At 38.6% G+C, this 13,093-nt stretch overlaps 1 protein-coding gene across 4 annotated transcripts in view; it reads left to right on the top strand.

The window, feature by feature from the left end:
• The window catches only part of LOC132507446 (S-adenosylmethionine synthase), an 81,159-nt gene that overhangs the window by 26,412 nt on the left and 41,654 nt on the right, over window positions 1–13,093 (top strand). Inside the window, exons 7-8 of one of the 4 annotated variants that reach the window (XM_060126859.1) lie at window positions 2,411–2,462; window positions 10,018–10,112. The exons of 1 other annotated variant lie outside the window; for it this stretch is intronic. In XM_060126859.1, the coding sequence (XP_059982842.1) occupies window positions 2,411–2,462; window positions 10,018–10,025 (60 nt within the window). In that variant the 3' untranslated portion in view covers window positions 10,026–10,112. Of the gene's footprint in view, window positions 1–2,410; window positions 2,463–10,017; window positions 10,113–13,093 lie in introns of those variants that run through there. 2 more of the 4 variants (XR_009536196.1, XM_060126856.1) reach the window with 2 other exon arrangements.

The following is a 13,093-nucleotide window of genomic DNA, read 5'->3' as shown; positions in this document are numbered from 1 at the left end:
AGCTCCCAGCCAGAACTGGGCATAAGAGTGAGGAGGTGGAATGGGGTAAGAAAGGAGATGAAACATGTTCAACCTCTGTGTGGAGAGAGAGCGCTCGTGAGGATTTAGCTGGTGGTCAGGGTGCCTGGGAAGAGGCTCCTATGCCCCCAAGGAGATGACTCACAGATAGAGCAGATGCCCACTGCCTGCTGGGACTGGGGCAAGCCTGTTGTTTTCGGGCAGACACCTATGCTGAGTCTGGATCTAGGCCTTAGCGTTTTTGGCCATTGGCAGCAAGACTTATTTTAGACCCACCCAAACGACGGGGTGGGATGGCTCCTGTTCTGGCGAGCCTTTCTGTAGCTGGGTGGCAGCCTGGTCTTGGCTGAGGTATTCTGGATTTCCCTGTGGATCTGGTTCTTGTGGAAGGCAAGGATAACAGAAGGGGAGGAAGAAATGGATGAAAGAATGGAGAGACCTAAAGGATCTAAACATAGGTAGTTAACTACATTTCTCACTGCAAAAGGTGAGACAGAACAAACCATCAAAATACAGGTGCACCGAATAGACATTTTTTAATGTATTTTTTGTTATTGAATGAAAGAGTCTTTAAATTCTGTAGTGCTTTACAACTTTCAAAAGTTTCACACAAATTATTTTGTATAATCCCATAATAACCCTTTTTAAAAAAATCCCCTACCCCTATATTGCCTCTCCCCACTGGTAGAACTAGTTTGTTCTCTGTATCTGTGAGGCTGCTTCTTTTTTGTTTTATTCACTAGTTTGTTGTATTTTTTTAGATTCCACATGTAAGTGATAACATACAGTTAAGTAGATGTTTTGGTTGAATCTTGCATGACGGAGTATTTTTTTTTTTTTTTTTTTGCCTGCCAATGCAGGGGACACGTTTATTAATTAATTATTTTTGCTGTGTTGGGTCTTCATTTCTGTGCAAGGGCTTTCTCTAGTTGCGGCAAGCGGGGGCCACTCTTCATCGCGGTGCGCAGGCCCCTCACTATCGTGGCCTCTCTTGTTGCGGAGCACAGGCTCCAGACGCACAGGCTCAGTAGTTGTGGCTCACGGGCCTAGTTGCTCCGCGGCATGTGGGATCCTCCCAGACCAGGGCTCGAACCCTTGTCCCCTGTATTAGCAGGCAGATTCTCAACCACTGCGTCATCAGGGAAGCCTGAATGACGGAGTATTAATCTCACTGTTCAGCCAGAGTCAAGGCTGAAGTTATATGTTAACTTCTGAGATACAACAATTTGAAAACTACACTTTTATTAAAATTTTGGTAGTTTAATATTATGGTGCTAGAGCAGTAATTTCTCAACATTTTTAACTGCTGTGGAACTTTTGTGGTCACTGTGCCACACATTTGTGATACTATGTAAATGTTTATTCTCAGCTAAAATGGAGGAGATACTTCTCAGTACTTTTTTTCTCTAGTGTGTTTTTTCTTTAGACTCTCTGTTCTTTGTGTTTGATACTTTTGGGTACCTAATTTTTCTCCAATCCCATTTTCTTCTCTGTAGATGCTATATGTTTAATTTTGTTTGGATTGAAAATACTTTATCCTGGATATAGCTGTATATGATTTTTTGGGGGTGGTAACAGCTTTATTGAGAGAAAGTTCACACACACACACCTCCCGTTTAAAGTTTACTATTCATTGGTTTTTAGTACATTCACAGATTTGTGCAACCATCACCACATCAGTTTTAGAACATTTTTGTCACCCCAAGAAGAAACTCCATACTCTTAAGTGGTCACCACCCCCCGTCCTTCCCTCTAAACTCTAGGCAACCACTAATCTAGTTTTTCTGTATTATTGTACATCAGAAGACACAGTATCTGACCCACTATGAGTAAAGCTAAGATTAACCACTGGGTTAGGGTGATGACAGTCTGTGCTTTCCAAGCTTTTGTGGCTCCCCTTGCAACTCCAGAGTAATTTGTGTGGTGCTACAATATGACCGTCCAATTCTAATTATTTTAATACCAGTTGCTAATTTTTACCCACATCAAAATTTGCATCGGAATTTGTGAAATGCATTTTGTTAATTCTGTATTCATTTTACTTTTATGTCTAGCATTCTTCTGAAAAGCTTTTCTTAATCATTGGGAATTACTGGGTTACTCTAAAATGTAATTCCTCCTGAAAAACAAATGTTTCTTTTCCCTTAATTACTAATGTTAAAAGTAAGGAGTTATGAAGTAGTTATGAATAGTGACAGTTTTTCTTTTCTGGCTTTCTTTTAATTGATTGTCATTATGGACTCATGGTATTTCATTCATTTAGTGTTTTTCATTCCATTACAAATATTTTTTATTGTCATAACCTTGGTAAGTGGGAGCTCCTTTATTCCTTATTTACAGTATTGTCATTATTCAGCACCCTGAATAATTGATATTATTCCCTATTCTACAGATGAAGAAACTGAGGCACAAAGAGAGGAGTTTTGTCTCATTTTATACAGTTGGTAAGTGACAGGGCTGACCTGGACTTAGCCTTTGTTGGGCCCCAAAGTCACAGTGGCAGTATTTTGTCACTTCACTATACAGCTTCTGGGTAGGGGCAAGAAAATTGAAAGCAATAATTTAAAAAAAGACCTGAAGCAATTATATTTGTATAGATCAATGTTCATAGAGAATTAGACATTTTAAGTATATGTTTTCTTTCTTACTGTGGTAAAACACGCATAACATAAAATTTACCATTTTAACCATTTTAAAGTGTACAATTTAGTGGTATTAAGTACAGTCAGCCATCACCACTATCTAGTTCCAGGACTTCTTTATCATCCCAGATGCAGACTCCACACACATTAAGCAGTTACTCCCCATTTCCCCCTCCTCCCAGCCCCTGGCAACCACTAATCAGATTTCTGTCTATGAATTTACCTGTTCTGGAAATTTCAAATAAATGGAATCATAATATATGGCCTGGGTTCTGTCACTTCCATAATGATTTCAAAGTTCATCTAAGTTGTAGCATGTATCAGTACTTTTTTTGTTGCTGAATAATCATTTATTGTATTGATACACCACACTTATCCATTCATCAATTCATGGACACTTGGGTGGTTTCTACCTTTTGGCTGTTGTGAATAATGCTGCTGTGAACATGTGTACACAAACTTTTATGTGGACATATGTTTTCAGTTCTTTTGAGTATATACCTGGGAGTGAGTCATACAGTAAATTCTATGTTGAAGTTTTTGAGGAACCGCCAAACTGTTTTCCACAGTAGCTCACCATTTTACATTCGTACCAACAATGTATCACCCCCACCCACACTTGGTGTTTTCCATTTTCTTTTTTTTTTCTTTTTTTGGCTGCGTTGGGTCTTCACTGCTGCGCACGGGCTTTCTCTAGTTGCGGCTACTCTTCGTTGCGGTGCGTGGGCTTCTCATTGTGGTGGCTTCTTGTCATGGAGCAGGAGCTCTAGGCATGCAGGCTTCAGTAGTTGCAGCATGCAGGCTCAGTAGTTGTGGCGCGCAGGCTTCAGTAGTTGAGGTGTGTGGGCTCAGTAGTTGCAGTGCATGGGCTCTAGGGTGCGTGGGCTTCAGTAGTTGTGGCGCGTGGGCTCAGTAGTTGTGGCGCATGGGCTCTAGAGTGCAGGCTCAGTAGTTGTGGCACACGGGCTTAGTTGCTTCATGGCATGTGGGATCTTCCCGGACGGGGGATTGAACCCATGTCCCCTGCACTGGCAGGCGGATTCTTAACCATTGCACCACCAGGGAAGTCCTTTCTATTTCTTTTTCTTTTTTTGTGGCCATCCTAATGGGTGTGAAGTAGTATGTCATTGTGGTTTGGTTTACATTTCCCTAATGACTAACGACTTTAAGCATGTTTACATGTGCTTGTTGGTCATATGTACATCTTTGGAGAAATGTTCATTCAGGTCCTTTGCCTATTTTTAAATTTGGTTGTTTGTCTTTTTGTTGTTGAGTTTTAAGGTTTTGGGTTTTTTTAATATATATTCTGGATTCTAGACCCTTACCATTTATATGATTTGCAAATATTTTCTCCCATTCTGTGATTTGTCATTTCACTCTCTTGATAGTGTCCTTTGATGCCCAAATGATTTTCATTTTCACGAAGTCCAGTTCATCTATGTTTTTCTTTTGTTACTTGTGCTTTTGGTGTCATATGTAAGAAGTCATTGCCAAATCCAAGGCCATAAAGATTTACTTCTATAGTTTCTTTTAATTTTAGCTTTTATTTGGGTCTTTGATCTGTTTTGAGTTAATTTTTATATATGATATGAGGTAAGGGTCTGACTTTCTTCTTTTGCATTTGCCTATTCAGTTATCCCAGCATCTTTTGTTGAAGAGACTGTTTGTTCTTTCTCCATTGAATGGTCTTGGCACTCTGTTGAAATCAGTTCACCATAATGTATGGGTTTACCTCTGGAATGTCCGTTCCATTCAATTGATCTATATTACTATTTTTATGCCAGTACTACCCTCTTTTGACTACTGTAGCTGTGTAATTTTTGTAAGTTTTGAAATTGGGAAATGTGCTTCCTCCAACTTTATTCTTTTTCAACATTGTTTTGGCTGTTAGGCCCCCTTGCAATTACATATGAATTTTAGGATTGGCTTTTTCACTTCTGCAAGAGAGGACATTGGGATTTTGATGGGGATTTCACTGACTCCTTAGGTTTGGGGTGTATTGCCATCTTAACAATGTTAAGTCTTCTAATTCATGAATGTGAAATGTTTTTCTGTTTAAGTTTTCTTCATTTCTGTCAACAATGTTTTGTAGTTTTCAGTATACAAGTCTTGCCCCTCCTTAGTTAAATTTATTCCTAATTATTATTATTATTTTTTAATTAATTAATTTATTTATTTTTGGCTGTTTTGGGTCTTCGTTTCTGTGCGAGGGCTTTCTCCAGATACGGCAAGCGGGGGCCACTCTTCATCACGGTGTGCGGGCCTCTCACTATCGCGGCCTCTCTAGACGCGCGGGCTCAGCAGCCATGGCTCACGGGCCCAGCTGCTCCGCAGCATGTGGGATCTTCCCAGACCAGGGCTCGAACCCGTGTCCCCCGCACTGGCAGGCAGATTCTCAACCACTGCGCCACCAGGGAAGCCCCCTAATTATTTTTTAATGCTATTATAAATGGAATCATTTTCTTAATTTCCCTTTTACATTTTTCATTGCTTGTGTATTGAAATATAACTGGTTTTGTTGTTGGTCTGTTGTTGAATTCATTTATTAACTTTAGTAGTTTTTTCTTTTTGTGATTCCTTAGAATTTTCTAAACACAAGATCATGTGATTTGCAAAGAGAGATAATTTTACTTCTTCCAATTTGGGAACCTTTTTACTCTTTCTTGTCACCTCTAATTGCCCTGGCCAGAACTTTCAGTATAATGTTGAATAGAAGTGTTGAAAGCAGGAATCCTTGTCTTGTTCCTGATCTTAGGGAAAAAGCTTTCCATCTTTCACCATTAAGTATGATGTTACTGGGGTATTTCATACATTTTTTTTATCCAGTTGAGAAAGTTCCTCTGTATTCATGATTTGTTAAATGTTCTTATCATGGTATGATCTTTTTTATGTGGTTCTAGAGTCAATTCACTAGTAACTTGTTGAGGATATTTGCATCCATATTCAAAACAGATTCTGGTCTGTAGTTTTTTTGTGATGTCTTTGTCTGGCTTTGGTATCAGGTTAATACTAGTTTCATAGAATAGGTTGGGAAGTGTTCCTGTCTCTTTTGTTTTTGAAAGAGTTTATGAAGGATTGATATTTATTATTTATTATTCTTTAATTGGTAGAATTTTTAAAAATTGGTATAATTCACCCAGGAAGCCATCTAGGCCTGTCCTTTTCCAGGATTTCTATTTCTATTTCTTCTTGAGACAGTTTTTATAGTTTGTCTTTCTAGGAGTCTGTCCATTTCATCCAGGTTATCTAATTGGCATACAGTTAATATACAATTATTTATAGTATTCCCTTATAATCCTTTATGGGGTGTGTATATCTTCTTGAGTTATGTTTTCATTTTCTTTGAAAAATACCCAAAAGTGGATCATATAGTTTTATTTTATTTTTTGAAGAACCTCATACTGTTTTCCATAGCGGCTGCACCAATTTACATTCTCAAAAATAGTGCACTGAGGACCACTTTTCTCCACATCCTCACCCATACTTGTTATTTCTTGTGTTTTTGATAAAAGCCATTCTAATGGGTGTGAAGTGATACCTCATTGTGGTTTTTATTTGCATTCCCTGATGGTCAGTCATGTTGAGCACCTTGTCATGTTGGCCATCTCTATGTCTTCTTTGAAAAAATGTCTATTTGGAGCCCCTGCCCATTTTTTAATTACTGTTTTTTGTCATTGAGTTGTGTGAGTTCTTATCAGATATATGACTTTCAGATATTTTCTCCCATTTGGTAGGTTGCCTTTTCATTTTGTTGACGGTTTCTTTTGCTGTGCAGAAGCTTTTTAGTTTGATGTAGTCCCACTCGTTTATTTTTGCTCTTGTTGCCTTTGCTTTGGTGTCAAATTAGAAAAATAATCGCCAAGACAGATGTCAAGGAGCTTACCACCTTGTTCTAGGAGTTTTATGGCTTCAGGTCTTATGTTCTTTAATCAATTTTGAGTTAATTTTTGTGAGTGGTATAAGATAGTGGTCCAGTTTCATTCTTTTGCATGTGGCTATCCAATTTTCCCAGCACCATTTATTGAAGAGACTGTTCTTTCCAAGAAATATGTTAATATATAACACTCTGCTTTAAAATAATACCTACTTAATTTTATTTATTTACAGAAACTTTGCTGCTAGATAGCTCTGTTCCCTCACTCCTCTTTTGTGCTACTATTGTCATAGAAATAACATCTTATAATTTGTATACCCATTAACACAGATTTATAATTGTTGCTTTTAAATAATATAGGAGAAAAAATGTTACAAACAAAAATATATTTATATTGTCTTTTATATTTACCTACATAATTATGTTGATCAGTGTTCTTTATTTCTTCACGGAATTCAAATAACTGTCTAGTATCCTTTCATTTCTGCCTGAAGAATTCTCTTTAGCATTTCTTGCAGAGCAAGTCTGCTAGCAATGAATTCTGTCAGCTTTGTTTACCTGGGAATGTCTTAATTTCTCTTTTTTTTTTTGGTCTGCCTAACATTTATTTATTTATTAACATCTTTATTGAAGTATAATTGCTTTACAATGGTGTGTTAGTTTCTGCTTTATAACAAAGTGAATCAGCTATACATATACTATATCCCCATATCTCCTCCTTCCTGTGTCTCCCTCCCACCCTCCCTATCCCACCTCTCTAGGTGGTCACAAAGCCCCGAGCTGATCTCCCTGTGCTATGCGGCTGCTTCCCACTAGCTATCTGTTTTACATTTGGTAGTGTATATATGTCCATGCCACTCTCTCACTTCGTCCCAGCTTACCCTTCCCTCTTATTCATTTCTGAAGGATGGTTTTGCTGGACATAGAATTATTGATTATCAGCGTTTTCTTTCAGCACTTTGAATATGTCATCCCCACTGCCTTCTAGCCTCCAAGGTTTCTGATGAGGAATTAGCTGTTAATCTTATTGAGGATCCCTTGTATGTGATGAGTTGCTTCTCTGTTGCTGCTCCCAGGATTCACTCTTGGTCTTTGGATAGATTGACTGTGATTTGTCTCAGTGTGCCTCTCTTTGAATTTATCTTACCTGGAGTTCATTGAACTTCTTGGATATGTAGATTAATGTTTTCCATAAAATTTGGGAAGTTTGGGGCCATTATTTCCTCAAATACTTTTTTAGCTTCTGTCTCTCTTTCCTTCTGCACCTCCATTATGCACATGTTGGTATACTTGATGGTGGCCTATTTGCCTCTTAGGCTTTGTTATTTTATCTATATTTTTTCTTTCTGTGTCTCAGTGAATAATGTCAATTGACATATCTTCATAATCATTGATTTATTCTTCTGCCAGATCAAATCTGCTGTTGAGTTCCTCTCTTGAATTTTTCATTCTAGTCATTGTATTTTTCAAATCCGGAATTTCTATTTGTTCTCTTTAGTTTTATGAATGGTTTATTTTAACTCTTTGCACATATTTAAAATAGTTGATTTAAGGTCTTTGTCTAATAAGCCCCATGCTTGGCCTTCCTCGGGAACAATTTCTTCCTTTTTTTTAAATTAATTTTTATTGGAGTATGGTTGCTTCACAATGTTGTGTTAGCCTCCACTGCACAACAGAATGAATCGGCCATACACATACAGAGATCCCCTCCCTTTTGGACTTCCCTCCCATTTAGGTTACCACAGTGCACTAGATGAGTTCCTTGTGCTATACAGCATGTTCCCAACAGTTGTCCATTTTATACATAGTATCAATAATGTATATGTGTCAATCCCAGTCTCCCAATTCCTCCTACCCCACCCCTTTCCCTCTTGGTATCCATACATTTGTTCTCTACATTGGTGTCTCTATTTCTGCTTTGCAACTAAGGTCACCTATACCATTTTTCTAGATTCCACATATATGCGTTATTATTACAATATTTGCTTTTCTCTTTCTGACTTACTTCACTCTGTATGACACTCTCTAGGTCCATCCATGTCTCTACAAAATCACCCAATTTCATTCCTTCTTATGGCTGAGTCATATTCCATTGTATATATGTACCACATCTTCTTTATCCATTCCTCTGTCGGTGGACATTTAGGTTGTTTCCATGTCCTGGCTATTGTAAACAGTGCTTCAATGAACATTGAGATGCATGTGTTTTCTTTGAATTATTGTTTTCTCTGGGTATATGCCCAGTAGTGGGATTGCTGGGTCATATGGTAGTTCTATTTCAGTTTTTTAAGTTTTCCATAGTGGCTGTATCAATTTACATTACCTCAGGGACAATTTCTAATAGTCCTTTCTTTTCCTGAATATGGGCCATACTTTCTTGTATCTTTGCATGCCTTGTAAGTTTCTGAAAACTGGATATTTTAAAATATATATATTGGCAATCCTGGAAAACAGATTCTGTCCCCCTTCCCAGGATTTATTATTATTGCTATTTGTTCTTCTTGTTCCTATTTGTTTGTTTAGTACCTTTTCTGAACTTTGTAATGTCTGCATGTTTTATCATATGTGGTCATTGAAGTCTGCTTGGATTGCTTAGTGGTCAGCCAGTGATTTGACAGAGATTTCCTTAGATGTCTGGAACCAATAAGTCTTCCAGACTTGGTTGGTGGCATACATTCAATGCTTAGGCATGTATTGGGTTGAGCAAAAAGTTCATTTGGGTTTTCCCTAAGATGTTACAGAAAAACCCAAATGAACTTTTTGGCCAACCCAACAGTTTACAACTCTGCTTTAACCTTCACTTTCTGATTGTGTTGAGGCCTCCAGTTCAGCCAGAGATGGAGCCTACGGTCTTCTTCGGTCTTTTTCAACTGTGCACATAGCCTTAGGCACGTGTACAACCCTGCAAGTATGTGTGGCCTTCTCAATTCCTAGCAATATGCCAGAGATTTTGAAATCCCCTTATGGAATCTTATTCTCAAGCTTTTCCACTTAAGTTTTTGGTCATCTTGTTCTTTGTCCCAGCTGTTATCACTGTCTCAGGCAGACATGATGTTAAAAAGTTGATGCTGGGCTTCCCTGGTGGCGCAGTGGTTGAGAGTCCACCTGCCGATGCAGGGGACACGGGTTCGTGCCCCGGTCCGGGAAGATCCCACATACCGCGGAGGGGCTGGGCCCGTGAGCCATGGCCACTGAGCCTGCTTGTCTGGAGCCTGTGCTCCGCAACGGGAGAGGCCACAACAGTGAGAGGCCCGTGTACCGCAAAAAGACAAAAACAAAAACAAAAAGTTGATGCTGATTTTTGTTGACAACACCCCCGGGGAAAAGGCTGGTTGCAATGGGTGAACTCTGAGTCATGTCAAATATAGTTTTTCAAGTGGGAGTTTCCATGGAACTTCCAGACAAGTCAAATAATGACTGTTTTCTGGGAATTGGGCTTTAGAAGAGTTCCATCCTGATTCTGACTTTTTTATTGGCTTGCAGGTCACTGATTTTCATCATGGTTTCAACATGAAAGCCCTGTTGGTTTTCAAGGCTACCATAGACATATGGGAGTAAGGGAATGGGAATAGAGAAAAGTAAATAGCCACAAAGCTAATGCTGTTCTTGAGATTCAGCTGTTTTTCTTGAATAAATATTCCCTGGACTGTTGCAAGCCTTTGGTTAATTTTAAGAGTTCTGAAAAGTCGATATTGACAGTTTGCACCATTACTATCATTGCTTTTATGGAGGAGAGGATTTTTGGAGTTCCTTATTCTACCATTTCTGCTGACATTATTTTACCTTCATTTTTTAATTATTTATTTTTATTCTTCTGCATCCTAGTGAGATAAGGCCAAATGGTACATTTCTTGCTAACATTAAATGAAATCTGTAATCATCTATCATGTAATGATATAAGACACAAGTCTTTGAATTTTGTGTAGTTTTTGTATTTTGTATATAAATATATTTTCTGGATTTTTACCTTTGTTTTTGAAGGAGTTTTCCACTGCTTATAGAATTGTAGGTTGACAGTTTTTTCTCTTTCAGTATTTTAAAGATGATTCCTTGCTGTCTTCTCATTTGCATTGTTTTTGATAAGAAATATCATCCTTAACTGTTCCTATGTAATATGTCTGTTTCCTCTGATTTTAATATCTTTATCACTGGTTTTGAACAATTTGATTATAGTGTGGCTTGGTGTGGTTTCCTTCATGTTTTATATGCCTTAGGTTTGTTGAGTTCCTTGGCTTATAGGTTTTTATCAAATTTGAAAAAAAATGTAATCATTATTTCTTCAAGTATTTTTTCACTGTCTTCTCCCCATTGGGTGAACTGAGCTCTCACTGATGCTTTAATTCCTTTCTTTTTATTTTTTTTCTCTCTGTGTTTCATTTTTGAAAGTTTCTGTTGATGTATCTTCAAGTAAACTTAACTTTATTTTTTTCTGCAATGTCAAATCTGCTGTTAATCTTGTCTGGTATATTTAACATTTATATTTATTATTTTTTTAAAATGTCATCCATCCTCTACTTAATATGTTCATTCTTTCCTCTAGCTTCTAAAACATAGAAGACAATTAGAATGACTGCTTTAATGTCTTTGGTTACTAATTCTGTCATTGTATTATTTCTGAGGCAGAGTTTTTTTCTCATTATAGGTCATTTGTTTTTCTCTACTTTTTTCTATGCCTGGTAATTTTTGATTAGATACGAATTTTATCTTCTTAAATGTTGGGTATTTTTATTCCTATAATAAATATTTTCGAGTTTTGTTCCTAGGTGCAATTAAGTTACTTGGAAATAGTTTGATTTCTTTTCTGATCTTAGTGTTTTTTTTTTTTTTTTTTTTTTTTTTTTGCGGTACGCGGGCCTCTAACTGTTGTGGCCTCTCCCATTGCGGAGCACAGGCTCCGGACGCGCAGGCTCAGCGGCCATGGCTCACGGGCCCAGCCCCTCCGCGGCATGTGGGATCTTCCCGGACCTGGGCACGAACCCGTGTCCCCTGCATCGGCAGGCGGACTCTCAATCACTGCGCCACCAGGGAAGCCCTGATCTTAGTTTTAAGAAGCTTTGTTAGGTGGGACTAAGGGAGCATTCAGTCTAGGGCTAATTTTGCCCTACAGTTAAGGCAACCATCTCTGGGTGTATGCTATCCAATGCTGAGTGAATTATGAGAATTTCCACTTTGGCTGTGGGAAGATAAATTATTTTATTGTATTTTAATTTTTTAAATAAATTTATTTATTTATTTTTGGCTGAGTTGGGTCTTTGTTGCTGCACGCAGGCTTTCTCTAGTAGCGGTGAGCAGGGGCCACTCTTCCTTGCGGTGTGCGGTCTTCTCGTTGAGGTAGCTTCTCTTATTGCGGAGCACGGGTTCTAGGCACGCAGGCTTCAGTAGTTGTGGCACGTGAGCTTCAGTAGTTGTGGCTCGCGGGCTCTAGAGTGCAGGCTCAGTAGTTGTGGCCCACGGGGTTAGTTGCTCTGTGGCATGCGGGATCTTCCCGGACCAGGGCTTGAACCCCTGTCCGCTGCATTGGCAGGCAGATTCTTAACCACTGCGCCACCAGGAAAGCCCTATTTTATTGTATTTTTAAAACCACTTTATTTTTCCAATGGAAATTATTATTTTTTAAAAATTTTATTTATTTAATTTTATAGGAGTAGAGTTGATTTATAATGTGTTAGTTTCAGGTATACAGCAAAATGATTCAGTTTTACATATACATGTATTCATTCTTTTTCAGATTCTTTTCTCATATAGTAAAACCACTTTATTGATGTGTGATTGACAGGAAGAGATATTTTTCCTGGCTCTCTTTGAGCCATGGTAATGCCCTCTAATCACTTCAGGGGGTTCTTTCCTTAGCTTTGTGTCATTTCCTCATACACATGCATTTATCACTCAGCTGAAGACTCGAGGAGGACCCTCTGTAGGTACCTCTGTGCCCTCAGCTCCTTCTCCTTAAGTCGGGGAGACCACCGGGCTTTGTATACATTCCGCCTCCCGGCACTGTAGCTGGGCATCACTCTCAAGGAAGTACATTGGCGCAGTTGTAGGGAACACTTTAATTGTTTCTCATTTCCCAGGGGTTATTGTCCCTTGTTGCCTTATGTTCACTGTCTTGACAAGTATTGTTTCATGTATTTGTCCTGGTTTTAATTGTTTCACGTGTAAGTCCTATCCCTTTTAGACCATCCTGGCTTAAAGCCAAAGATCAAACCCTATAGACTTTTTCTCATGGAAAACTATTCCTTTGCTATACTCAACTTTCCTAATTTCATGAAGTTTAATGTGATTATTTTCTGAGAAGAACTTAGGGGGTCCTGGAGGTACCTAATGACTTATATCTCTTATCCTGTTTGGAACCAGGCATAAAGGGCCAAATGCGAGTCAAAGAATCAACTTTACAAACGTTAAAACTTCCACAGAGAGTGCACTTTGGACACTGGGCCCAAACTGAGTATTTTATTGCTGCTGGCTAGTCTCAGGAAAAGCATTCGGGGAGCTGCAGTTCTCTCTGTGTCAGGTGGAGAGCCCGGTCTGCTCTGCTTCTCAGAGGGGAGATGGAAGCATG

Source organism: Lagenorhynchus albirostris, chromosome 16, assembly GCF_949774975.1.
Source record: "Lagenorhynchus albirostris chromosome 16, mLagAlb1.1, whole genome shotgun sequence".
NCBI classification, from domain to species: domain Eukaryota; kingdom Metazoa; phylum Chordata; class Mammalia; order Artiodactyla; family Delphinidae; genus Lagenorhynchus; species Lagenorhynchus albirostris.
The sequence above is the reverse complement of the archived record's forward strand: the minus strand, read 5'-3'. Positions and strand labels throughout refer to the sequence as shown.